General features: G+C 40.3%; 1 protein-coding gene across 7 annotated transcripts in view; it reads right to left on the reverse strand.

Annotated features, from left to right (window-relative positions):
- WDFY4 (WDFY family member 4) overlaps positions 1-27,579 on the reverse strand; it is a 144,831-nt gene that overhangs the window by 46,203 nt on the left and 71,049 nt on the right. For all 7 annotated transcript variants that reach the window (XM_055721206.1, XM_055721205.1, XM_055721204.1 and 4 more), the window contains 7 exons: positions 18,334-18,411; positions 17,239-17,442; positions 16,345-16,396; positions 14,870-15,036; positions 4,617-4,765; positions 3,377-3,497; positions 874-959 (listed from right to left, as the gene is read on the reverse strand). In XM_055721206.1, coding sequence (XP_055577181.1) covers positions 874-959; positions 3,377-3,497; positions 4,617-4,765; positions 14,870-15,036; positions 16,345-16,396; positions 17,239-17,442; positions 18,334-18,411 — 857 coding nt within the window. The remainder of the gene's footprint in view (positions 1-873; positions 960-3,376; positions 3,498-4,616; positions 4,766-14,869; positions 15,037-16,344; positions 16,397-17,238; positions 17,443-18,333; positions 18,412-27,579) is intronic.

The following is a 27,579-nucleotide window of genomic DNA, read 5'->3' on the forward strand; positions in this document are numbered from 1 at the left end:
GGGGCAGAACCTGGTGATTCTAAGTAGCCACACTATGCAACCAGTTTAGAAAGGAAGGATAGATAAACATACGCTGACTTTTTAAGCAACACTCCATTAGAAACTGTTCAGAGATTTCAGGAGCAGAAGGAATTCCTATGATTGTTTAGAAATTAACAGTACCAATCTTTAGTCCAGGCTGCAGAATTTACCACAAGAAGTACTATGTATCGAAGTACTTTTCCTACATAAAAGACAGTGAAAGTAAACTTAATACAACAGCCTGAACTTCAGTAGGAAAAAAAGCAAGAAAACAAAGTGCAAATTAATCACTCCATAGCCTTACATTAAAGTTCCATCAAATAAGACAAGCACATAAGGATAAATCTTTTTTAAACAAAAATTCCATTGTTGAAAGTTAACTCCACACCATAGATAAGGCCAGAGTCAGAGATACAAAAATGTTTTATTCCTAAAGAATCTAATGACACTGTCTGTGTTGGAAGAAAGCGGGAAGAAAGCTTCTCTCACCCAGTACTGTGAGGTGAGATGGGGGTGGCTCTCATCTCAGTGAAAGGAAGCAGCACAGCTACAATTGCAATTTCCTGGGATGCAGAGACGTACAACATACCACTGGGTGCTAGAGGAGTCCTACACATGCATTAACTCCTTTGATAAATCGATGACTATATAATGCTCCAAAGAATTCACAGGTCAGCAAAAGGAAAATTTCATAGCTTTGCTTAAGTGTAACCCATTAAAGACTATGGAGCTGCAATTGAAGAAAAAGCTCCTGGCACAGCACAAGGCAGACATTTGAAGCCAGGATTAACAGGGGTGGTAGACCAGGAGTGTCACTTGGGTGTTCACATGTTATTATGAAGTAGTGCTTACCTCTTAAATATCTTATTGCGGTCACTGTCATGGAAGACAAGAAATCTGGAGTAACCATTCTTGAAGAATATTTCCAAGGCGATCTCCTGAAAGGTAAATCATTTACAGTGTGAAGAGCTGCAGAGCACAGGTTAGTGCTGCACAGTCCATCATGGTTTGTCCAGTTCTTCAGAGCTTTAAAGAAAAATGCCTGGACTTCATATCAAGTTTGAAGAAGTACAGCAAAATATGCTTAATATTCCCCATTTCTCCAACTGTAGGAATAATCCTACTGGGTTAACTAGGAGTTCAAATGCTTCTCTGAAGCAAAACCAGACTCCAGATATTGGTTCCATCACCCACCTGCCCCTGCTGCTTCTGAAGCATTTTTATCTTGAAATCTCAGTATGACTATCAAGACATAAGTAGAATTAACTTCTGGTTAGGTGATAAAAATAACACGAAAAGGGGATGCTAAATAATAGTTTCTTTCAGAAAGCAACCATACTGCTTTCTAAATGAACAGTGGGCACAACAGAAAAGCCGAAATAATTTCTGCTGACTAGAAGCAGCACAGGAGGAAGGGGAGTTTATGACATTTCTCACTGTAGCTTTAAATAATCAAAGTTGAAAACATCGCCCCCTTTTTCTGGAATGTCTCCACACAATCCTGTTTACTCAGTGACTGGTCCTTTTTTCTCCCTCAAAGTCAGTTAAGTAAAACTATAAAGTATAGTGACTGGGAACTCAGACATGAGTTTCAATCCAAATGTGGCAGGTGCAGTGCAAACCTAGAAAAACACCACAATGGGAACTTCCCTGTACATGATTCACAAATTATAGACCAGAAAGGTAATATGAGAGCAGCTACAACAATAAACAGCTTGCAGCATTTGCTTTGAAGCTCAGCTTTCCAAACCAAGTCTGCTCAAGCGTCACCATCACAGGTGATGGGCTATGTGGTTTCACAGGGCTTTGCTCTGAGCTGGGTTACGTTCATGAACAGATCAGCTCCATGAGGCACAGTAGCTGCCTGAACAGCTGATCCACCTGTCAAGCAGGGAAAGTACAAGGAATCAGTTTTCTTTTTCTGCAATAATTTTTCAAAGTGGTTTCTAGCATGGAAGCCCAGTACAAGAATTTGAGAGCCTGATACAGATACCTGAGTTTTCAGTTCATTAATTAAGGCAAAGCAAAAATAAAACAAAAAAATCCCAACAAAAACCCCACAACGAAAAACCTCACAAAACCCCCTCAAACCAACAAGCCCGGCCTTTGCCCCAAGCCCATTCAAGGACTGGTTTTGCTTATCTCCATTTTTCATTTTGGACCACATAAAAAATTTCCATTTCACATGTTTAATAAAATCCGTGCATACACAGGCATGGGAATATATGAGAAGGTGGCAAGATGCCACTGGCAACTTTGATGTTATTCACAAAACTGAAAAGGTGACAGTTCTGTTGCTCAGGTTGCTTACCACTGATGTATGAAAATAAGCTTCACAAAGTTACTTAGAACAAGACTTAACATTCATATACATGCTTGGAGAGTGACCTAACCATTGAGATATGCTATAGCCTGAAACAAGTCTTACCTACTAAAATTGTCCAGTTTGCATATATAATTAAATATAAAATAACGTAGGGTTGAGTCATGGATGATGAGTTATGGATGAGTGGCATACTGCATGATGTAAGACAATAATGAGCCCCATTTTGTCCAACTTTTGCAATTTCTGAATGATTTCTTAATTCTCCGTTGAAGCTCAACCTTCCAAAAATGGATTAAAAATGACGGGGAAGTAGTTATGGCTGCTTCAAAATTCCATATTTTTGGCAATGACCACCTGTGAATTAGTCTTTAGACTGTACCAAAACCCTCTAAAGCAAGTGAAGGCTCTGGTGCTGCAAGGAGCTCTAGGCACAACTCTTCTGTGACCCTTACCACAAGCTCATCCAAAGCAGACAAAACTAAAGAGGTACCAGGCCACTGGTGATGAGTCGCTTCTGGGTAGTGCAGCTAAAGGTACAGAGGATTCAAATCCTTTGCTCCAACTTCTGATTCATTTATTGACTCACATGAACAACTTCAAAGTTATTCCAAGAGGCCCAGGGTAAGCATGTTACACATACCTATAATTCACTTACATCCAAAACTACTGAAGTCTGTGGGAGCTGAGTATTACTGAAAGTCAGGCACTTACTGGAAGCTTGCATCAAAACCCAGGAAATTGACTTCCAGTCTTATTTTCAAAAACATTGAGGTAATCTGTGAAGAACATTGATAGTCTAACAACTAGTAAGCAAACCACTCCAGTGAGGGTGCTTAAACACTCTGGTGAATATAAGGAGGAGTTTGTATTACCAGAGGCTAATGAAGCAATGATGGGAGCAAAAGCATTTTGGGACTCAAGCAAAGAAATCTCCTCAGTCTTATTAAAAATTGTGCAAGTAGTTTTCAGTCACATGCCATTACTGCTGTTGCAGCTTTCCCTCAAATGACTGAGCAAGTTGGCTCCTACCTGCAGAAGAAAGCGCATCAGATGAATCTCTTTTATGTCATGATATGAATAACGGGAACACATCTGGTCTCCCACAGCATGATCTTTATGACATAAGTTGAAAATAAATGGATCACTGATGCTGGAAGAGAAAAATATAAAGAAAGAAAAATTAGTTTGAAACAAAAAAGATCAGGAGAACTGTCATGAACATCCAAGTTCTCCCTAAAGAAGAATAAAAATACTAAGAGATAACAAGACCAACTGGGGCATACATGAATTGAAAATAAAGCTAAATACTAAAGGCAGATGTTGTACTATTTCTCAAAATAAAATAAAGAGCCTGTGAGGTTAAGGGTAGGTTTGGAATTATCATAGTGTGTGCAAATAGGCAGACAGCAATGTTTTGCACACACCGAAGTCTGAGAAGCAGCAAGGGAAGGAGCTGGGTGGAAGAACCTGAAAGCTTGGGTCAAAGGCAAGCATCAGATGGATACACAGCTATTATAAACAACAATTAATTGGAACACATAATTAAGCAATTAATTATTACTTTACTTGTGTATATGTACGGCAATTGCTATCTACAGCCTAGCCTATAGCAAATCCCTCAGAAAAACAGCCTAAGCTTTTATCACACCCTGTCCAATTGAACCTTAGATTAGAGGTTGATTGATTAGATTGACTGATGTTGGACTTGGTAAGATTCAGATACAGAGCAGACAGGGAGTAAAAACACTGTTACTCACCATCCCACCAGGCTTTGCACATGAGCACACAGTATGCACAAAGAGCTAAATCTAACAAACTCATTATCAATATTGACCAGTTTCAATAAATCATGAGTCAATGATAGCAGTGTGCCAAATATTAATTATGATTCTGTCTCAGAGAAACAAAAAACTTATGAGACAATGAAGCTAAAGGCTCTTGTAATGACTTCCATATGAATAAAAGATGGGAGCCAATCAGAAAGAAACATTAATGACGTTTAAAATAATTGAAAACCAGCAATGTTTGTGTTAGACTGCCCACCATCTCCATCAGTCAGAGCTGGGAGTTCTTGTTGTACCTCCAAAGCCTGTGAACAAGCACCTAGGTTAGTTATGTTAAACAATTCTGTGAAGAGATGGAAAGGATGGCAAACTTCTTGCTGTGCTAATATCCTTCTTGAAATCCCCTCAAAGTCTGTGCAAATTCTAGGTATCCATGTGCCAATAGTGAAGTTAACCCAGATCTCTGGGAGGAAAGAATGACTCACCTGGACAAGCAGTGACGTGTACAGTAGACTTCTTCTAAAGGGGATAACACAAAGCTCTCACAGATGTAGAAGTGCTCTTTGCCAAAGAGCAGCACTCCTTCCAATGCTGTGTGCCCCTGCACAACTGCCACAGAGCACTTTGAAGTGACCTAGCGTGGAAGTAAGCATAACGAAGCCAGGAGTGGGTAACAAAGCCAGGAGTGGGTAACACAGCAGACAGGGACAGCTCACCCGTCCAAATCAGCTGCCATCTTGACTGGCAGGTCTATAGGGATGCAGCCACAAAATCACCATATGATTGACAGAACATTCCTCTTGTGGTACGAGTAGTGGGAGGGTCTGATGTCTTTTTCCCCCATTAAATCTGTTCCTTCCTCATCTATCTGTGGCTATATTTAGCACCATACTACAGAAAAAGAGCTTGCAAATGTTGCAGGAGTTAGCACTGCAAAACTTAATTAGACAGCAATACATACTACACAGGCAGGGGGTTGAAGCACCGAGGAAAGAAGTGACTGACACAACATCATGCAGAAAAACAGTGGCATATAATAAATATATGTATATTTAGGATACAGAGAAAAGGCAAATATTTTTATTTATATCCCAGTGAAACCTATACTTGAAAAAATCCTGCAAACGGATCCCAGGGACAATGAGAAAGGAAAGGATCTAATACTCTGGGTATCTATCTCACCATGGCTAGCTGAATCAGATTACAATGGATAGAAATCTTAGTAACAAAACTCCTTGCAGTGGCACTTTTCCTTCGTATATTATACAGAAGGCCAATCAAAATATATGCATCTATGATTCTAGTTGTCCAAAAGACTTAGTTAAACATTCTGAAATAGTTTTAAAAAAATCCTCCCTTGGCATCCCAAGACTCACTTTCTTTTTCTTTCTCCTGAGCAAATAAACTTGGCCCTTAAAATAGAGGAATTTCTAACCCACAATATAGAAGCACTGGGAATTTCTCAGCAAAGTAGTTCTTCAGTCATATAGTGCAGTTCATAAAAAGTTTTTTGGGGAATTGACCAGTTTTGATGAAGAATAAAAACCGTTCTGGAAGTTTCTACGGCTGAGAGATGATGTAGAAAGGAAGCAGACCAATACAGATACCGGAAAACCCCAACGACCTGGACAATTGTGTGAGCTGTGGGAAACTTAACATTCTGATTGTAAAACAAACAGTACTTCAGTGCAAAGAATTTCCCTAACATTTAGAGGCATGAAGTTCCATATTTTTCTTTTCTGTTGCTTCAATCTTCTATATATACTTGGCTCCAAAACAGCAGTCCACTGGTTAGGGCAGTCAACTGGGAGGATCAAGGTCAACTCATTGCTGTGCCCAGTTTGGACCAGAATTTTGTATCTCCTACACACCCAGGTAAGGAGGCAGGAGCTAATCATCAGCGTACTATCTCAGTCTCAGATGAAGCGCCCTCTGCTTGCAAAAAATCCCTTCAAACACACTAAACCAAGATTTTGGGAGCATTAGTGTTTTAAACACCAATACTACCTCATCTACTAAGAAAACTGCTCACTGTCAGCTCCTTCTGTAAGTCAACACAACCCTGAACCACATATAATCCAGAAACGAGTGCAAAATATTGTAAGCCGAGCCCATCTGAAACTGCAAGGACCAGAGGGCTGCATACAGAGGGATTAGATCTGAGAGGTATTTACGTAACAGAAGTTTGCTGGTTCAGCAGTCTAGTGCAATGTTCTTGAGAGAACTGACTGACAAGTATGAGAAGTATCACAAAGTCTGTTTTCTCTCTTAAGGTCTCAGTGATCTTACCTCTACCAAACTTCATAAGAACAAAGGTCCTGTATTATTTTTGTGCATGCAAAATTGACCCAGAAATAACATTGGTTCTACTAGATCATGTAAAGTCTACATGGTGATATGTAGAGTAAATATGACTGTCTTTCGCTTTTTGCCTTTGCTCCTACCTCACTATTTCTGGAACCAAACCTACAACTTCCTTGCCTCCACTCCAAAATACACATCAGGCAGTTGTGTAAAATACTTAAATGGATACGAAGTGGAAATCCAGACTTCTAAGAAATCCACCCAGGCAAACACCGAGTCCACATGCCAGAGATTATGTGTGTGGTTTTGGGAGACACATGGGTTGTGAAGGGGGCCTGCTCATGATCACTAATAGGGTCTGGCACAAATAATCACTTTGTTACTTCACCTAAGGCAGGACCAGAGCATGTTAGCTGGCCTTGAGAGTAGAGAGAGCGTGTACCTCTCTATCTCAAACCTTACACTCCAAGCCTCAGTGTACTGTGTACTATCCAACCAGTAACAGTCACCAGTGCCAAATCCATTTCTTCAATTTTATGTGATCACCCCCAACAGAATTAAACTCATCTGCACTGTTAGAAATACTAGAGCCTTTGGGATGAATCTGTTGTTCTCATTTGGAGAACAGGGTTCATTTTATTCCAGGTGAATAATAAAGATCTGACAAAAAGGTATACTGAAGAATCCCCACCAGGACAGTCTTGTACCTACAGTCTTGCACTGAAACACCAAGCAGCCCGAAATTATCATAGATTAAATAAAAGCTTGCCTTTTCTGTCAAAACAGAACAGAATCCTGTTCACCAGACACTAGAATCATTAATCAATGAAGCAAACATGACATAAAATAATTGAATAATTACCTTCTAAGGTATTGCCCAAAGCCCTGAATCTCTTAATGCTCTGTTCATTCAGATGTACAAGGAAATTAAAGCTGAAAGGCATGGGGTTTTTTCTTCTTGTTTTTTCACAAGAGCTGTTTGTAAATGTTGCAGTTGCATTTAAGTAAATAGCCATAAAAGCGTATCTGCTCTGGAGTTCAAGAGCCAGATTTCCAGAGGAATCACATGCCTGAACAGGCAAACAGTCTTTACAGTGTTCAAAAACACTGGAGGAGGTTAGCCATCTATTCCTGCAGACTCTGGTAGCGTTAGCATGGCCCGCTCAACGGAAAAATTCAGTACAAGGAAATTTAAGTCACAAAACCATCTCACTGGAACACACTTACCCATGCCACACAATCTCCTGAGCATAGCATTTTAAAAGAATAAGGATAAAAGAATGACAATTCCAAGTCAATTCAGAGGTCCATATAAACAACTATGCTGCATCTTAGTAATAGAAGCTTATGGTAAGTGTGCAAGAAATGTGCTAGGTATGGATTCATTCTTATCTTCATCTACCTTCTTAGCAATCAGTGGCTTAGGGACTTCCTGAGGCCCCTTCGTCGTCCTCATTGTCACATCTCCTGTGTCCCTACAAACACTCACAGCTGTCTCTAATCACGTGCTTAGCAAAAGCTACAAAAACTTTGCATAACACACATAAAAGCAATGCATTCAAGTAGCATTGTATCAGGAATCACAGAGATGAAACCTGTAGTTATGTACTCTTTCTGCCATTTCTGTTGTGTATTGAGGAATCCCAGGGTGCATCAGCTACAAAGGACCTGTCAGTAAAGTAGGGTCAAGGCTATTTGGGGTCACAGAGTTTAATATTACTAGGAGTACATGAAATCAAATACATTGCTTTTACAATTTTTGCTAGGGAAACAGATATGGGTTATCATGGTGAGATCAATACAGGTCCACCTCCCTGTGCCACTCACAAGATCTTCCCAGCAATGACTGTTAGTTTGCTTGTTGTTGAAATCTCCTCTTACTTTGAAACCATCACACACGCGTCTCATTAATCACAGCTTAAGAATACATGACAGGTTGCTTCATTCTTCCCAGCTGCTCAATGACCAAAGAAAACTAAATCCACTTGACCTAGTCTTTAGCGGTAGGCACTCTAGGCTTGAGTTTGGTTACATCTGAACTGTCACAAACACTGGATCAAATTTCTTCTGCTGAGAGTTGAGTGAAACCATTGGAATCACTAGAAAGAAAGCCTTTTGGTCACAACTTTGCTTTAGAAGAGCCAGGACACATTCCTTTTTAAGCAGGTAGCCTCCACTCACCCTCCCTCCCCTGCAGCAAAAACCCCATGTGGGAGATGCTTCTTCCACATCCACTTCTCACGTTTTAACAACTTTCCAAATGCTGCAAGAAAAGAATATCAGATATTTGGGAGAAAAGGAGGATGAGTAGAGACTCACTGGGACTGCTCTTTGTCCTTGCTTTCTGTGATGAAAGCTGCCATCTGTCCCAGCCCATCACCAGCCTGAGAGGCTGGCATCCTTTAGCTGATGCCAGCATCTGGAAGACAGTTCTAGTAAGATTGTGCTCATACCTCTTGAACACCCAGACATCTCTGTCTCACTCCAGGCTCCTGTCAAACAGAAAATGCTGCCAAAAAGTAATATGAGCCTTTAAATTTCCCCTTAGGTCAGTTCACTGAAGTTCATGCCCTTCCCACTGCTCTCATGACTCTTTCAGGAATAACTATAGAAAAATCTGCCTGCTCCTTTCCCTGTTGCATCATTCTACAGAAAACAACTGTTAGGGGATCAGCTCTGCTTTCTTGAGATGGCAGTCATGGCCCTGGGGTTTGTCAGGAGCTCTGCAGAGATCCAGGGAGCAGCTACAGCCTTACAATTGAAAGATACTATTCATCAAGGCAAACTCGGAAAAAAATCACCACCAAACCCAAACAAACCCAGAAGCAGATATGAAGGGAGAATACTAGGAGGTATCCATGGAGCACAAACTAGTGTGGTGAAGGAGCACATCCAGAACAGCAGAGATACGGCTAAGGATGCTCTGTCGTTGGTTTTGTTTTGTGTGTGTGTGTGTGTGTGTAACACAGCATGAGTCAGACCCTGTCCTTTGCACCTAGTAGCAAAGTTGTTCCGTGATCTAGGGTAGGCGTGGAAGAGCATAGGCTGGGGAAAAGGGTCCCAGCAGCCTCTCCACTGCAGCAGAAACCCAGATAGGGGAAGTCAGGGGAGTAATCATCTGCACTTTGTCATTCTTCAGATGCTTCCATCTGAACACAGGCAGAATTTCATACTGAAAAATCTCATTACTGCTTAGCATTACTTCCTGCAATGGGGTAGCCATTACAATCTCCGCACCTGCAGCAGGGAGGGAAGAGGAGAAACTCAGGCACAGAAAAGGTAAATGGTTTGCCATTTGGACCTGGCTTCCCCGTCCCCTGCTTCAGCCACAACAGCTAGTCCCTGTTCCCATTGCATGTCATCACATGTAAAGCTCCTCACTGCTGCATCCTCGCACTGGGATGAAGTATAAAAGTTCTCCCATACAAACAGCCTGCAACAGTGTTTTGCATTTTGCTCTCTACAGCTTCCTGAGAAGGGGAAGTAGAAAGGAAGGTGCTGATCTCTTCTGCCTGGTATCCAATGATATGATGCATGGGAATGGTTCAGAGCTGTGACGGGGAGGTTTAGACTGGACATGAAGAAGCATTTCTTTACTGGGGATGGTCAAACACTGGAACAGGCTTCCTAGAGAGGTGGTCACTGCTCCAAGCTCATCAGTATTTAAGAGGTATTTGGACAAACCCTTTAATAACATATTTTAGCTTTTGATCAGCCCTAAAGTGGTCAGACAATTGGAATTGATGATCATTGCAGGTCCCTTCTAACTGAGATTATTCTGCTTTATTCACAGCCAAGAGGTGTGTGCGATGCCTCTAAAAGCTTTGGCTCCACGAAGTGGATGCAGAGCTGCTGCACCATTCTGCCAGTCCTAGATGCTGCACCTTACAGCTGCTCCCTCTTTCAGTTGAGCCTGTTCTTTAATCAGCTACTTTCTCCCAGCCACAGATCCCACTCCCTCTAATTTACGCTAGTCTCTTCTATTATTGTTCTTGGCGTCTCTTGTGCTCACTCCAGCCCCTCCTTCAAGGAAAGGCATTGTGCCCAGATTTCTGCTAGGCCCTGCCCTCTTGTTAACTTCAGATTCATTACCCCAGCTGCTTGGATTTCTTACTGTCTCAAATTACTTGCTAGGAAACAGAGGTTTACTTTTCTACAAAATTCAGAATTTCTACACCAAATCCACTTCCCAAACCTTCCAACATTTTCCTCATCTTTTACTTGCTAACTACATATTAACAACCTGGCAGGACTACTTTAGGGTTGTAAAGATCAGGGAGGGAATCTTGCAACTTGGGGGCTTGGGTTGCAGGTATAGGAATCCAATCTCCCTGTCTCTGCTGGTGAGCCAGGGTTATTTAAAGGGCTGGCTCTGGCCTTTGGTAAGCAAGTTGATAGATTAGGTCAGGACAGGTTCTTATTTGTATTTCTCTTGCAAAATTCTGCAGCAGCATGTGTTTTGTAACATCATCCACATAGCATATAACCTCTCCTTCCGTGCCTATGAACATACAGTTTCAGTATACTAAAGATAAATGCAAAAATGAATTCTTCACCTGTACACACTATAACCTCAATGGAGCCTCAGCAAGATGTATAACCAAGCAGCCAGAGTATGACAGTTCGGTAACTTCAGAGAGGACAGCCCTAATAGCAACACCTGTAAATCTGCACCTGCAGTCTGATATATTCATCTAGTGAATTACACACATTAGCTTGTGTGCAGGTAAAAAAACCTGCCTTGTGCTTTGGGCACATACACATCGATACTGTTTTACACTACTGTAAATATAGCACCAGTTCCAAACATTTAGCAGTGATGTGACTCAGTTCCCAACTTTGATTTCAAAGTCACATTTGTCCCAAGCACACCAAGAGCAGTCCTTTTGCCCAGCTTTCACAAATGGTCCCTACTGGGGTGATCTGTAAGGGAGAAAGTAAAGCAACAAAATATCTCAGCTACTGGCCCACCATTCTCCTGCAGGCTGCTCTGACTTGTCTCCAGACATCTAGCGTATGGGTGAGCCATAAACATCTAAAACTCCGCTGAACACCACTTACTTCTTTATGTACCTCCATAGAGCCAAAACGCAACAATGGTCCTCTGTACCGTGCATTTCACCAGCACTGCAATACAAAGTCTTTGGCTTTTAGATCTGCCTTTAGCAGATCACTGAAAGCTGATAGGGAATAGGGGGAACTAGTGCAGAGTATAGAAAGAAAAAGGAAGAGAACAGCAAGGATCTTCATGTAACTGGAACTGCCACTACCCCCAGGGTAGGGTGACTGCAGAGGAGAGACTAGGGCTCTCTGGGCAAGGAAAATGGGATGACATCAAGAATCCTGAGATCTGGAGGCTGCACTACGTAGGTGAGGAGGAAAATGGGACAGCTAGCTCAAACAACAGGAATGCAAGGGCAGCTGAGGGGCAACACAGCTGAAGCTAAACTTCAAATAATCAGGAAAGAAATTGTGCTCATCACAACACACTGTCCCTTCCAAAGGCATGGCTGGGACACACGGTGGAAGAGATTTGCGATTCCTTTGCAACTTCCTTCCTCTAGCAGGACAGGCCTATATCCAGGACTGTAACATACTCCTACTATCCCCTCCAGCTGCCATTCTGGCAGAAGCCATTATAAAGGACTGAAAAGCTCTAAAGGTGCTTTCTCCAGCAGATGTCAATGTGATACCTGCAACTTTCAGCGATTCTGACATTAGCCTGCTATTCTTGGGAGGTCTGATACAGGCTTCCATTTTCAAGCTTTGGGAATGTCACACAAAATTTAAGAAAGCATTATTACAATTGCAAAGTCATATCCCCAAAAGTCAGCCTGAATTCATCCCCTTTGTATATGCGTTACCATGTAACTACAGGATTAAATATTATTTTTTTCATAGAGCCTGCTCAGGATGGACACATGCTAGTGATGAATTAGCACTGTGTAAGGAAGATGACTGCAGTCTATAGCATTCCTGCCAGCTGTAGAACACAGAAGGTGCAGTTATATGTATTACAAGGATTCTGGCTGGAAGAAACAGACTTATGGTCAATACAACTAAATACTACTTTGAAGGTATGCATTCCTTCTACTCTATGTACTGGAATAGCAGAAGGGATAGTCTTACGGTAAAATCAGCAAGTGATTATGTCATTAAGGTCTGTAATTGCATAGATCTGGCATTAGTTTCTTGATTTCTGGCACTTCCTAAATTCAGTGCTTGACTTTGAAATCTGGGAAATACATTCCTCTGTGCATAGTTCATTGTGTAAAAAAAGTGACAAAAAAGGACACAACTAAAGGCTGAACTTTGCATGGTCTGAGTGTTGTTCAGAGAGCACAACTGCTCCCTCATATGATTAGCCCCCACTTTCAGGGACTAGCCACTCAGTAGCTTCCTTTAGCTTATACTCAAACTATATCCATTTGCTTTCTCCTTTATAGTCCCATTCTCTTGCAGTCCAAGTGGCAAACTTACCTTGTTTAAATACTTAGAATTATTTTCACAGGAATTCCTAGAAATGTTTTCTATTCTATTTTTCAACTAAGATAAAACAAAAGACGAGATCACATTAGCAAAACAATACCCCTCCTGCACCCATATTCTCCTGATGTAACTTGCTGAGTAATAGACTCTAGAACAACAGACGTCAGAGCATTTGATCTGCTGCTTCTGCAAAATGACATCTCACATACCTGAATATATATAAAGGTGCCTGTTTAATGATAATAGAAAAAAAAAAGCAAAAAAACAAAAAAAAGCAAGCACTGGGTGACACTATAAAACAATGACCACTTTCCAGACAAGGGTTATCCCCGTGTTCCAGAAATCAATCTAGTATCTGCCAAAGCATCCCAATGACTTTTCTGTGAGTGCAGTAGGTAAGATGGTTCCAGTTGCCTGCTGAAAGTGCAAATAGCTCACGAGGCAGCCATTTACAAGGCAGGACCACAGCGCACTAAGTGAGCGCAGGACAGCTAATGTCACCCCCTACTGCTTTTTTTAATACTTCTGTCAGCTCAGCAACACAGTGACTGCTGCTGGAAAAAAACATGCCTGGCATTTCTGATGGCTTCCCGTGGAGTTACATGGAGAAGAGACAGACAGCCTGAAGGCTCAAAATGAGATCAGCGCATGGAAAACATGCTTCACATTTTCATGCCTGTCTCTTTCTGCTGGGGAGAGATATGGGAGAGGGAGGGGAGAAAAGGAGGAGGAGCAGGGAAATTAATTATGTTGTGTAGAGAGACAGTGTATCAACAGCTCTAAAAGCATGAGAAAGCCATTATGTTAGAAAGCACGAATGTGACCCCTGGCCACTTGCAAAGCATAAAGAAAATTTGGTGTTGATATTGAGACATAAAAATAAAATAATTATTTCTATATCTGTGTACAACTATCACAGCACTGTGATGGCTGTGTTTAAATGTTTCAAGTCCAACTTGGCTTCCACTATGGGATGCCAATTCTTGGGCCAGACAGGGGAATGATGCCACTGGAAGAAACAAGGCATACTGCAAAAGGTCAGAGGACAAGGCCAGGTCTACTACTCACGACAAAAATGTATAGTGCATATCCAGTGTCAAGGATTTGATTTGGAGTCACTGTTGTGAGGACTATTCTGAAAGCAAAGGGCAGGCTGCTGGCTTTCACCAAAAGGATCAAACTTAGAACACCAGACCAAAGTTACCATCCCCCTGAGTTACCCCTATTGACTCCACAGCTCATGTTCTCCCCCAGTATTCCTGAACCTGCCTCTTCCTTATGCTGGGAATAAACCTGGGAGAAGGATATCCAGTCCAGTACAAGAAAAAAGAAGGAACAGTACTGTTATGGCTAGATAACACACGATAGAAACATCAAACAGGAAGCAGGGAAAGTCTTTACAGTCTTAGAAGGAAGAATCTGTCCAGTACTCATGGGGAGGCAGAGAAGAAAAAGGCATGTGAAGGGAGGAAGAAAACATTTTCTGTTATTCAGCAGCAAGAGGTTTAAACATCACTGAACTAGCAACCTATACAAAATCGGCACACTCTTGCAGAAGTAATAAATAAATTTGATCCAGGCATTGCTCTGAGCATGAGTAAAGTTGGGGAAGCAGGACAGGAATTCTCAGACTCATCATTTGCCATGTCTTAGGCAAATTCAGAGAATACTGTCCCACAGGTATGAGATTACCTTGGTAACATGTCCAATTTTTTTTCTGTTGCTTCAAAAAATTAATGTTGAATGCTTTTCAAGAATAAGTCTATACTGGAGTTCATACAGAGGCTGGAAATTTGTACTTGTTCTAAGAAAACAGATAGTGATGTTTACTGTAACCTGAATTCACCTGAACCCCAAACTGAAAGGAACAGATAGGCCTCCACATCCAATTTACCCTCTAAAATGCCATCTTCCCACAGAAAATTTTCTAGTTCATCTTGCCTACCTTTTCACTCTCTGCAAACTCCTGCAAAATAATTTGTCTCTCCACACACAGTTCCAAGAAGTCTTCTGAATGGAAACTTTCATGTAAAGCAGGGAAGAACGTTAGCTGGTTGCAATCCAATCCCTTCTTATCCATCTCCTTTTCTGCTCCATTTAACGTCAGCTCTCCTATATCAATATAAAAGAGATTGCAGTTTTAGTGGCAGCCGGGTGACATCAAAAGCATTTGCCATTTAGATTTTCACCCAAACTATTCTACCTTGGGAAAAACCAGTATTTATCTGCAAAAAAACAGGCAAGAGAGAAGTAAAATCTGTGACTGCAAAGGAAGGATGCTTAGTTCAGGGAACTAAAAACAGGTAGCTGCACTCAGTCATAACTCAAACTAAATTCCTAAAATCACTGAAGATTAGGAAATTAGGAAAAACTGAAAATGTCAGTCTTTTGGGAACATGCACTGAGCAAGAGAACCCAAGGAGAGACAACACACTCATATCTTGCCCAAGCTCTGTCCCAAGTTTTGCAAATTCATGCAGTGCAGATTGTTAGGGAGGGTATGATCAGCCTTCTTAATGAGGTAGACTGTAACCACTTTCACGCAGAAACTACATTGTGCTTGAATCTTGTTCGGACTCTAGAACAATGAGCTCCACTTTCACATGTTTGCTAGGCCCTATCACACTAAAAAGTATACAACAATACTTCCTATTCTCAACAGTGTACACTAGAAGCTTGACTTGTAACAGTCATACAGGTGGCTGATATCCACAGCCTTAGACTTGGCTGATATTTCCAAACTGCAGTTCTTTCTCAGTGTTCCCCTCTAGCCCCGCAAAAAACTGTTGACTTCCGTACCTTACACTCCACCTGCTGCCCCTCTTCTTTTTATGTCTAACGTAACAGAAAACCTGGCCTTGGAAAATGAAAAATGTTGACATGATCATATTTTGAAAAAAAAATAATTCTATTTTAAAAGCCGAGAAACAATTTGACGTGCTGATCTTGATGATTTCCTTCCACTCTCCATCATTTTGTCCACATTCTTGGAAAGTTACAATTCCTTTTACCACTTCTCTAAGCCATCTATTACCTAGGTTGAAATACTATTTCAGAGGTAGAACTGGAGGGTCTACTAAAAGCAGGGGGAAAGTCTGTACTTTTCCTTCTGAGTTTAAGCAGCTGGGAGCTTTCCAGATGCCCAAGAATGCCCAAAGCTTTCATTTCAAGATAGCTTTTTTGCTTTTAGAAATTTCTGGTGGCAACAAGAGAGCAACATATTCTGAAGACAGTTTATATATCACCTTTAACAATTGCATCAGTCTTTTCCCAGATGTTACAGTGACTTTTTAGCCCAGAGTCTTAAGGTTTTTTTCCACTAGATGAAATTCTGACCTGGAACTCCATACACTAACTTCAATTCTCTTTTGCTGTTTGTGTCCACCCTCTTGATGGTGTAATTCATCCCTAAAAGGTTACCTGGATTCACTTCAGTAGGGAGGGTTGTTTCGTTTCTGTTTGCTGCGAGAACCTGAAAAGAGACTAGGTGTGACTAAAGTGGAATATGCAGACAGGTAAACAGAACTCAGAACATTATTGTGGAGAAAACCACAGATTTAGAGCTATGTTGCAAATAAATGTCTTGGAAATTCAAATAAACTCATTTGAAAGGGCCCAAAGGAACAATTAAATATAGGAACAAATATCAACAATTAAGCAAAAGGACTATTGTCTTTTCAAAGACTACCCTGCATGAGGCCAGTTATAGGATAAAAAACATACCACCCAATCCACAGAAAACTGCAAGAATCCAAGCTTCACATAAAAGCGGAAAATATCCTAGAGATGGGAATCTCCTGATACACTAAAATGCTTCAGCTTCTGGTGGATAGGATTTGGCACTTAGACACTAAAAAGACACTAGTAAATAACCCACATATACAGTTCAATGCTTAGTTCAAACCACTCTAATTCCCCTTTCGATCATCCACCAGCTCTAGCAGTCCTAATCAGCGTAAGACTAACAGGACAGTGCAGCCTTTTAACTGGACTCTTTTTGCATGTATTGGGAAGCGCTGTACCCATGAGATGGATACTATAAGCAGTATATGAAGAGCAGAAAAATATGATCAGGTTATACTCTCATCTGGGGAGTGTGGGGAGATCTCATACCAGGAAAGAGGGAAAATCATTCTGTTGCTACTAAACATATTGCAGCCCCTCTTACTCTCTCAAAAACAGACCTGTTCCATGGGTTCTTTATGCATGACACAGCATATTGACAAGTCATGTGGTGAGAACCAGAGGAAAGAGGCGAGTATAGTCACCAGCAACTGTTAGAGAAATTGTGCATCTCCTGCAAAAGCTTTCTACCTCACTCCTCATTCGCATAGTTGCCACTCGGGTTTTCACACGTTGAATCCTCCTTCTCATTCGTGAAGGCCCTTCATAACAATCAAGAATCCATCGTGGCTCTAAGGATCGTGATGCATCTCTCCATGGACCCCTACTGTAGAAAAGCTGCTCCTCAAGCATCATCCAGTCCTTGGCTGCTTTGCTGTAACCACACTGCAGCATCTGCGGGACAGAACGAAATTGTGCCACTTTTTGCACACTTCTATCCAGCATTGGCACCACTGCAGTGATTCAGAGGGATCTACCCAACCTATTGGATGGGACCATTGCAGAGGTAACTCTGCAGACCCAGCAAACACAGGTCCAACTGACCACTGAAAGTGTGCTGTGGGAGATGCTACAAGCCAAAGTAAGATACAGTGACGAATACAAGTATGTTGCAAACCTCCTTGAAAATGGTTGCTTTCATTAGATTTCTGACTTAAAAGCAGTAAGCCAGAAGAACTCATCACAGAGGTTTTATTCACTTCGGTTTTTTCTGGTGAATGTTTGTGTCAAAAGGCAACAACTATGCTCGCTGAAAATACAGTATGAAAGTCTCAGTCACAAGTGTACTGTGTTCCCTCCAAGCATGGCATAAATCTCATTATTTCTACTTAGGAGGTGTGTGAAGGGAGTTGGGGGCACTAAAATATCAATTTAAAGGAGAGAAGAGGTGAGAATTTCAAAGAATGAAAGTCTTGTTGGTCTCTGATGGCCAATCCTGAAACAGAAACATACCTGTAAGATTTTACTGGCTCTGAGTTTAAGACCTCTTGAAACACTCTACTGGCTGCTGAGAAAAAAAGGTCAAAGTCCTCACTTTCATTGCTGCCACTATGAGAGTTGAATAGTTCATTTAAAAGAAAAAAGGCTCCTAAAGATAAAGTGAGGAATCTAATTGGCGAGTGATGCTATATCACACTTTGGTGTTGATGTCAGGAACTCATCAATTCTCAGTATTTTTTCAGACACACTACTCATTCCCACTTCTGAAATGCCTGATTTCTCAGGGTAGTCCAAAGGCATCCTTTCAACAACAGAAAGCTGTTGCACAGTATTGCTGTTCTTTACCTGTACGTGGTCCTTGTACAAAGAGGCATACAGCTCCTGCCCAATTCTTCGGTACCGTTCCATACATGACACAAATCCCTAGAAGAAACATCAGAACTCATCACACCAAGGTTCTGCAGGTGTAAACTCTGGGAGGGGCAGAAGCAGGCATTAGTTGCTCTGTCTTTTACAAGAATAGGGAATATGGCCTGTGGCTGGAAGTTTGACAGCTCTCCAGATGCCATAGCGATGAGGCAATCATCTGAGAGCAAGTTGCACACTTACACCAGGAAGATAAACATATTCATGATCTTAACAAGGGTCATCAGTGGAACTACTCAGAAGGAGAAAGAAAACAGCAAATAAAACTTAAGGCCCTTCTTTTTGGAGCTGAATTAGTTAGTACTGCAAGTAGCATAAAAGGCAATTATTTGTTGTAGAGACCCAGACTGAGGTAAGGATTCATATCAATACACCTGTTCCTTGCTGCGTAAACAGAAAGTGCAACGAAAGGAATGATCCATGTCCCTTTTTTGCAGACAGGAAACCAAATATTTCCAAAAACATTTTTGAGATGTAGGAGACTAAGTCCTCTGGCAAGAAGCGACTTGCAGTATAAATACACTATTTAAAGGGATTGTGATGCAGAGATGTCTGGGCTAGTTCTAGAACTGGAAACTTGTAAAGCTGTGCCAGTGTAAGACAACACACCCATGACAACTGCCTCTGCTCCACTACACAGCACAGATATGCCCTAAACTCCAGTGCTACTCAGGTGTTTCTGAAAACACACATTTTCTAAAGCACACCAACAGAACTTCCTGGCCACCTTTCCTTTCCAGAACGTACTAGACTCACAGAACAGTAAGCATGCATTAACAGTCATACATTTAATCTGTTGCTTTATTGGAATGAACTTCTCAAACTAAGGGTCTGTATGCAAGTACAAGAGTGATGAACTGCTGTCAAGAGATTACAAGTTGCATTGCCCACTCTGCAAACAGATCATAATGTGATCTTAGGCAAGATATGCAATTGTGCTAAACCACTACCTCTCCAACCACAAAACAGAGACTATAACACTAGCCTCAGAGTTAAACAGGCTAAGACCATGAACAACTGTCCAGTGTGGTGGACTCCATAAACTCAGGGAGCAGGGAAATGAAATGGGTTTCATTGTCTTCCTACCTACTCCACCAGAACCCACAGGTTTTGGGGTCACAAGGTTCATGTAGTCAAGATCTATACAGAACCAGAGAATTTTGAACTGCATTTCCTATCTGAACCTCCCTTTTGAAAAACATCAGCAGAAATATTATTAAACTCAATGGAATCCCTCAGGTGCCAAACAAGCAGCATAAAAATAACAACAAAATACAACCTAGGATAGTCACTATCCTAATAATTCCTCAAATTCAGCTGTTAAACTTCAATCAAAAGATAAGGTTCCAGTTTTGAAAATACTTAGGTTTGTTCCCTCCTTTTTTCCTAGCCATCTATGAAATTCTGGGTCCCAAAGAGACTTGAGGTAAAGTATTTGTTCTCATGATGTACTTTTTTGCCTGATCAGAGAGACAGAGTGTACGGAAAGGCTGTGTGTATAAGTGAAGCACTGAGCAGCTGCCAAGTAAGCTACTGGCTTGTTTTATATTCTTGCATGAAGGAAACTGAAGAACCATAGGACTGTGCTTTAACAGGCTATCAAACACTCACGGGAATATTCTAGAGTCTTGTAACTCAGGTTTTCTATGCCAACACAAATACAGGTGCTCTATCTATTTCTCTCCTTGCTCAGTATCTCTTTGTGTGACTGCTGACAGGTAGCTACTGGGAGGAGTTCAGTATCACAGCCTTTTTACTAACAGTCACAGGTGAAAATTCTACTGTTTGAAAGCATTTCCTGGAAAAAGATTCTAGCTATCCAATTACAGTTACATGATGCCATATCTGACCTTCTGGGCATACTTGCTTTAAAATCTTCCAAACCAGAAGCTCTCTAAAAGAGCAACTCTTTTTTTTTTTTTTTTTTTTCCTTTGAAGTCAGTGGTATAGCATATCGGGACCTGACCCAGAATGATGCTCCTAAACACTACTGAAAGAAACAGAATCCCCAAAGTCATAGTATCCAAATAAATCGTAAAAATCTATTCCATGTGCCAGCCAAGTGTGTAGGAAGGATGTGGGCTTACTTGAACTTGATTTTGAAGTAAAAATGAGATTGCTGACCCTTCCCAGGAACTTACAAAAGGTACACCAAAGCCATGAAATGCAAAGAAAAAAAAAAAAAAAAGGAAAAAAAAGGAATCAGACTTGCTGACTATTAACTGCATTACAGAGAGTAGCAGAAGTATCTGTTCCTTTGATAAATTCCTAAGGATTAGAGTTGGCAGAGAAGGCAGAAACTGTTCAGAGATTACACAGGAGAGGTTAGAGTGCCCCCAGTGCTATTCAAAGGCTCTCATGGGCACCCGAGCTTCCCTGACAAAGGTGAGACAGCTGTGAGTCAGAACTGGCTGTGAAAGTCCCAGCCTCTCACTACCTAAAGCCACGGATCAGATGGGTAACTTTTAAATGCATGGACTCTGTGCCATGCTGGCAGTGATTCCTCACAGCAAACTGTCTAGCTGCTGCTTGCACTGCTATAATTAAGTTAACGCACAAGGTCTATGTGGTGTGCCGATTACTGCTGGCTGCCAGCCAGGTCTGTACCCCTGCCGTGAAGTCAGATTTATTGGTGTTTCCCTGCAGGAAGCTCCTGTTTTACACTGATGAAAGTCATTACATTTTTGTTTGTTTAAAGCATCATTAAATCTGTAATCACAGTTGTGGCCTCACAAAACTATTCCATAATTCATATAAAAATCTCATAAAGGCTGACCTAGAAAGCAACAGCATCTCTGTGCTGTTGAGCTGGGCTCACTAGAGAAGAGCTGAGATCCCAGCTCTGTGTGGACATAGGGTAAAAGCCATTCAGAGTAGACAACAGATTCCTCCAGGTATTAACAACCATTTTAGATACCCACAGGCTATTCAAGCAGAGTCAGTGCTCTACTGGCAGCTGTTTCAAAGGTGCTTATAGTCTGTATTTCACTCATGGTCACTGATCAGACCCCTAAGGTCAAAGCCCACATTGCAATGATTCTCACTGACTTCACTGACCCAGCTCCTAGCCTTTGAAAAGTATAAAGGGTCCTCAGAAGGAAAAATTCTGCTAGCCACATCTGGTGAACTGAAGACTAACAACTTTGGCTTCCAAATGAGGTATAACTAGCCATCTTCAACCAGATGAACATGCCCCTGATGATCATTCCCACAGGAAAACCATCTGGTTGTAAAATGAAATGAACAGTTCACAAAACTGGAGATCACTGTGACTGGAAAAACAAAACAAAACAAAACAAAACAAAGCCAAAAAACCCCCAAACCCAAACCAACAAACAAAAACAAAACCTGAAAAAGATATCCAATCAACATGAAGAATATAGACTAGGCTATTAATTATTAAGTTCATTCAGAACAATTACACTGTCATGCTTAATGAAAAACTAGTGCCAACAAGTTTCTAACAAAGTTTCCATTAAAAATTGTAGGTGGTTATCCTTAAAAATGGCAACTCTTTATGCAAGAGATTAAATACGACGGTGCCACAGTGTAATACCTATCTTGAACAAAACCAATACATCAGCTTTGATAATTGTTAATATTATGTAACATAATATCAGGTTTAAGTTTCATATGCAGAAAAGCAAGTGTAAATGCAAGAAATATGACCTGCATTCTAGGGAAGAGCAGACTAAAAGACCATATTGATCCATTGTTTCCTAAAAATCTAAGTATGATACCATGCTTTAAGTCCTTTTTATACAGACTACTTTGCAGCCCTAGACAATCACATTCTAAATAGAAACAGATAATTTTGCTGTCTCAGATTCCCTAGGCAATATTTAGAGCTTGAAAAGGTGATGAAATTTGCAACTTTCCCTAGTAAAAAACAAACAAACAAACCAACCACAGAATCAAAAACCTTTCTCCTCTTGCTGCGTAGAGACTTCATGCACATAGGAGAGAAAATGATCAGTATTGGGGAAAAATAAAACGAGCAAGTAGAAAAAAAATCTGTCAGAGAAATCCACATGCCAAAAAAAACCAGAGAGGGGATTTTCTATAATTTCTTTCAACTAAAGCAATTGAAAGGCTGCTTGTAACAAGAAACAGTTGAGAAGAAAAAAAAAAAGAAAGTTTGAGGTGTGACTTCTAAGTTAACAATTCTCTACTGAGCTCTGGAATGTTTCATGTATGAATTCTAAAATTATTTATATATATATATATATATATCACTTAACACTCCTGCACCCCATAAATATTCAAGCTTGCCATAATAAACTCATATTGCATGATACAGATGCCACATACACCATGATACAGACGCCACATACACCACAGTTCTTTCCTAAAGAAACATTGTGTCATTGGAGCTCTGACTTTGAAGCTTTTTTCAGGGAATTAAAAGCTATGTGATGTATTACAGAACACACATGCACACAAAAGTATGTGCCAAAACTCTTAATAAATAAAAATAAGCTTCAAGACAAAATAATTCTGGACTTGGAAGAGCCAAAAGAAAATCCAAATATCCAGATCACTCACCGTGCCAATTGAATAATCTCATGGATGATAGTGAGAATACCCACATACTTGTTCCGAAGCATGTCAGTTTGGTAATCTCTTGGTGAGGACTAGAACCACTGATATTAGTCTACTACTTTAGTTCTTCCGAGCAAAATAAATATTATGAATATAGAAGCGCACACAGTAAGAGCATTCACATAGTATTGCAGCTATTACAAATAAAACTACAGTACTTTTCACCAGTACATCTCAGAGGTCTTTATGAAAGAGGTCGAAGTCCTTAGCTTACAGATGGGGAAAGTAAGGTAGTGAGTTTCTGGAACATCCTGCCACTACGACTTGGTTGCAGGGGAAGGGGGGTTGGTGGTGTGGCAAACCCAACACAAATTAACTTGAAACAGCCTGATAAGCCCACAAAGAGGATGTATATGGTGACAGCATGCAGTAGTGGGAAGGGGAAACAATTTGACAAACCAATTTGGAAATCCCTTCTACTCTTTATGTTCCCGGTGCCAGATTGTATCCTAATATAGCTGATCTACTAGATATTAGATTTTATATCACAGGAGGAGTTCACATACCTTATTCCTCTGATCTGGGCTTTCACAATTCTGTATGGAAGGTTTTTTGATCTAATTACAGCTATTCAAGTGATCAGTAGGTTTTTAGAAAATATTCCACAGGCATAGAAAAACAGAACAGTGGGTAAGGAGCTCTTAGGGACAACAAACTGTATGTAAATAGCATATGTGACAGTGGAAAAGAGTTTGTGCATGGCAGAAACTGTTGTCATGACCCTTATGCAAGAAATCGTATGTTTCAGGATGTGTTCAGGCATATAATTCACAACTTTTATGTACAGGTTGTCTGCTACTGAAAAGGGGCAGATTTGCCTTTAATCCAAGCATTTAAGATACAAGCATACAGATACTACACACACAGCACTTGGACCTTAAAAGTGGCAATTAAACAAGCTTAAAACCTCTATGGGTGATGACTGCAAAAGAGGAAAACAGGAAATCTGCATCATTAGAATGAGAAAAATTACATGATACTACTACATGTGTGTGATACACTCTTCCCATCTTGACTCCAATAGAAGATCTAAATTTCTGATTAAATAGAACACTAAGGAAATGTCATTTTATAAAGAGTAAACTGTTCACTTTTACTTAAGTATGTATTTCCCAGCAGCTCAATGTTAAATGGTATCCATCTGTGGTGCAGCACCTCTCAGCAGCCCCATAACCAGCTCTCTCCCCTGGACTGCATACCCTAACCACTGTGGATCTCCTGTCACTGATGATGTGACTTAGTGAGGAAGGAGACACTTCTCACAAAACTGATTGGTTTTTGAAGTCATCATCTAAAGCCAGTAAACTTTTTAATGGAAAATTCCCAAACCACAGTTTACAAACCATAGCTACAGAGCCAGATTGCCAGCAGTTAAGTTTTGAGCCTAATCTCTTCTGAGGTGCAAAAACTATCTTCATGTATTCACTTCAGTTCTCATGCTCCTTTTTCCACACATCTAACCAGAATTTCCCCTCCTGACATGCACAATTAAAACGCAATACTTTTGGTGTTCTCCTGCTAAATCACAGAAAATAAATCAATCCCTTCTTCATCAGCCTCGCAAGCAGAGGATCAGCGTACAGCTAGGCATGACAATTTTACAGAGAAGAATCTAGTAAATTACTAGAGCTGGGTGAAGTATCCAATTCACCAGCCTTGTTGTATTCAGATACAGGGACAAAGCACATAACATCTCCTATTCTACTACTACTACTGCTACTAAATCTAACATGGTGAACCAGAGACCAGGTACATTGATATCCTGTGCAAATAATAAGCCACCCACCTTGTGAACAGACTACTCTTCAGGTAATTCACTATACACTAGGAAGCGAGTAAATTCATTTCATAAGAGGAAAAAATGTTTCATTAGTCACCAGGTAACAAGCATTAAGCCAAGGCAGATAACGTTTTCCTCAGCAGATTAAAGAGCTTTTATCCTAGTCCTTCACATACACTCTCCACACTGAGGGCTGTTTGCAGGCTCTTTCAAATCACAAAATTGTTATTGCCATGTAGATTTTATTGTTGCTTTGCCAAAATTCATTTAGCTTTTCAACAGACTGTAGTTCCAGCAGTTAAGTGTTGCATGGAAGCTTCGTGCCTCAACCCGCTAGGAGGCTAATGCACAGTGCCAACTGCTCCTAAGGATCATGGATGGATTCCTGGCATCACCAGGTGGTTGGGGAATAGCAAACTTAATGAGAAAAACCTCCATATTTCAGTGTATCATAAAAGTACCCATACACAGGGGTGGGTTTCAAAAGGATAAACCCAAAGTACGGTGTACATGTGATAAGACTTCCATACAGAGCTAAACTCAGGCAGCACAGAAGCAGCTCTACTTCTATAGCAACTATATATATATGTATGTATGTATATATGTTGTGTGCATACGCACACACTGCTTCAACAGATGATACTGTTAAGAGATGAATTCCTGGGAGAACAGATAATTTGTCTTCTAATCGCAAAAAAGCACAATGGGATACAAGACATGTTTGTTCTTTAATCCTGTCTCTGAGAATGACTTCTGTGACTTTGGGATAATTCACTCAACCTATTGAGGGCTCAGTTTCCATCCTGCTACGTCAGAGGTATTAGCTTTTGCCTGTCTGAAAGGTGAAGGTCAGACTGGCATTTTAGGGAACAGCAATGGCAACTCTTCTTGCCTTTACTTCTTACTTACCATTTTACTATTTCTATTTAAAATGGTGATTTTTTTATGAAGTTCTATGGGTGTATGTAACTTAGGGCTCTATTACATAGTATTGCAATGCGTTAATCTGAAAGCCTCATGAACTGATGTTTTTGGATTACATTTGAATCATGGTTTTTATTTAAGAAAAATGTGTACTTCTAATCCTTTAGCTGATGTCAGAATTCTGTGAATATAAGCATATGCTTAGAGCCCAGAATACAGAATACAAGGAAATGTCTCTTCCCTGACCCCTAAAATTATCAGTTTACCTAAAATGACAGGATTATTTCTGGAGCTTTTTAGTGTTTGTAGAACAATCCTGGGCTCTGCAAGCTACTCTGCAGCAGAAAGCACGAATGAAGCAACCAGATAGGCACAACCAAGCTTTATCTTTAGTTTGGTTAGCAAGGATAACAACAAGAAATGAATGGTCACAGACTTCAGCACAGGTTAGCAGCCCATACCCTCACTTAGAACCATTTCAGCTCATCTTGCAGAGATTACCAGGATCTCCCCTATTTCCTGTACTCTCACATAGCACTATCCAGTTCACACTTGTAGCTATTTTCAGTCCCTGCTGTTTAATAGGAATTCATACTTAATTTTCTGGGCACCCAGACTCCTATGTGCATTTTATACTGCCCCCTGCATGAGATGAGACACCATGTATAGACACATAACTTGTTCATAAGCAGATTCAGTCATAATTCTTCTCCTTATAAAGATTTCTAATAATATAAAATGCAATTGAAAAAATGTACAGTTTGTCTTTAAAAACAGAACCAATATGGAACTTAAAAAATAACGAATAACAAAAAAATATTTTCTGGTGGGAAACTGGATGAGAATGTTGAGTCCATCCAAAGTTTTAAAACAAAAATGTAAGTTTGATTCTGTTTAAATTGATGCTTCAGGCTTTTGAACAAACAATACATATAAACCAACTTAATTAAAAACAATTTATTTCTGAAATTATTATAAATAAAATGTATCAAAATTCTGGAAGAAACTAGCCACATTTGAATCAAGAAATGTAAAAAAATTATTTGTCTTTCTATATATTCAGCTGAGAAAAAATATTATTGTTTCAGTGGCTAGCACTTGTTTCTAGAGTTTCTCTGCAAGCAAATAAAACTCTGCTTTCATCCCCATTAATACCATTCAACTCGTTTGGCATTGCCTGTTATGTGAAAATAAAACTCTGCAACTAGCAGCTCTTAAAAGATGAGATTTCAATGCCAACAGCTTTAAACATTAAACTCCACTCACTGAAATCATGTATCCAAGCTTAAACCTGAACCAGACACAATCTCTAGCTTTAAAAAATACATAGGAAACAAAAGAAAATATCTTTTCATACAACGTGTACTTAAATTAAGGGACTTCACTGCCACAGGACATCACCAAGTTTAAAAAAACAGAAAAAAATCCCTCTGAATAGTTACCCACAAAAAGTTTTGGAAGAGGTTATTTCTTGTATTTCAGGTTTTAAGATAAAACTGATACAAATCAAGAGAGGAACAATTTTGCTAGGACAGAATTTGTACTGTACATTGTGCTGCCATACACCATCTCCTGTAGCAACCAGTACTGGATTTTTAGGGGATAGACTGTGGGGTGAGTGGGCTGCGGATCTGAGTCAGCCTAATAATTTGTATTCATTATCACACAACCTTTATTATTCCAGCTTCTCTGTTAAACAGTTATTTTCAAAAACTGTGAAAATTATTCCCATACTTTGCAGAAAGTTCAGTGATTTGTATTACATAAAATCAGATACCTCTGCATTTTATGTTTTCATGCAGTTTTAATCTAACTTATTGACCTGTTGAATTACTTCTTTATCATCTTGTAAACAATCT

This window comes from Falco cherrug, chromosome 9 (assembly GCF_023634085.1).
Source record: "Falco cherrug isolate bFalChe1 chromosome 9, bFalChe1.pri, whole genome shotgun sequence".
NCBI lineage: Eukaryota > Metazoa > Chordata > Aves > Falconiformes > Falconidae > Falco > Falco cherrug.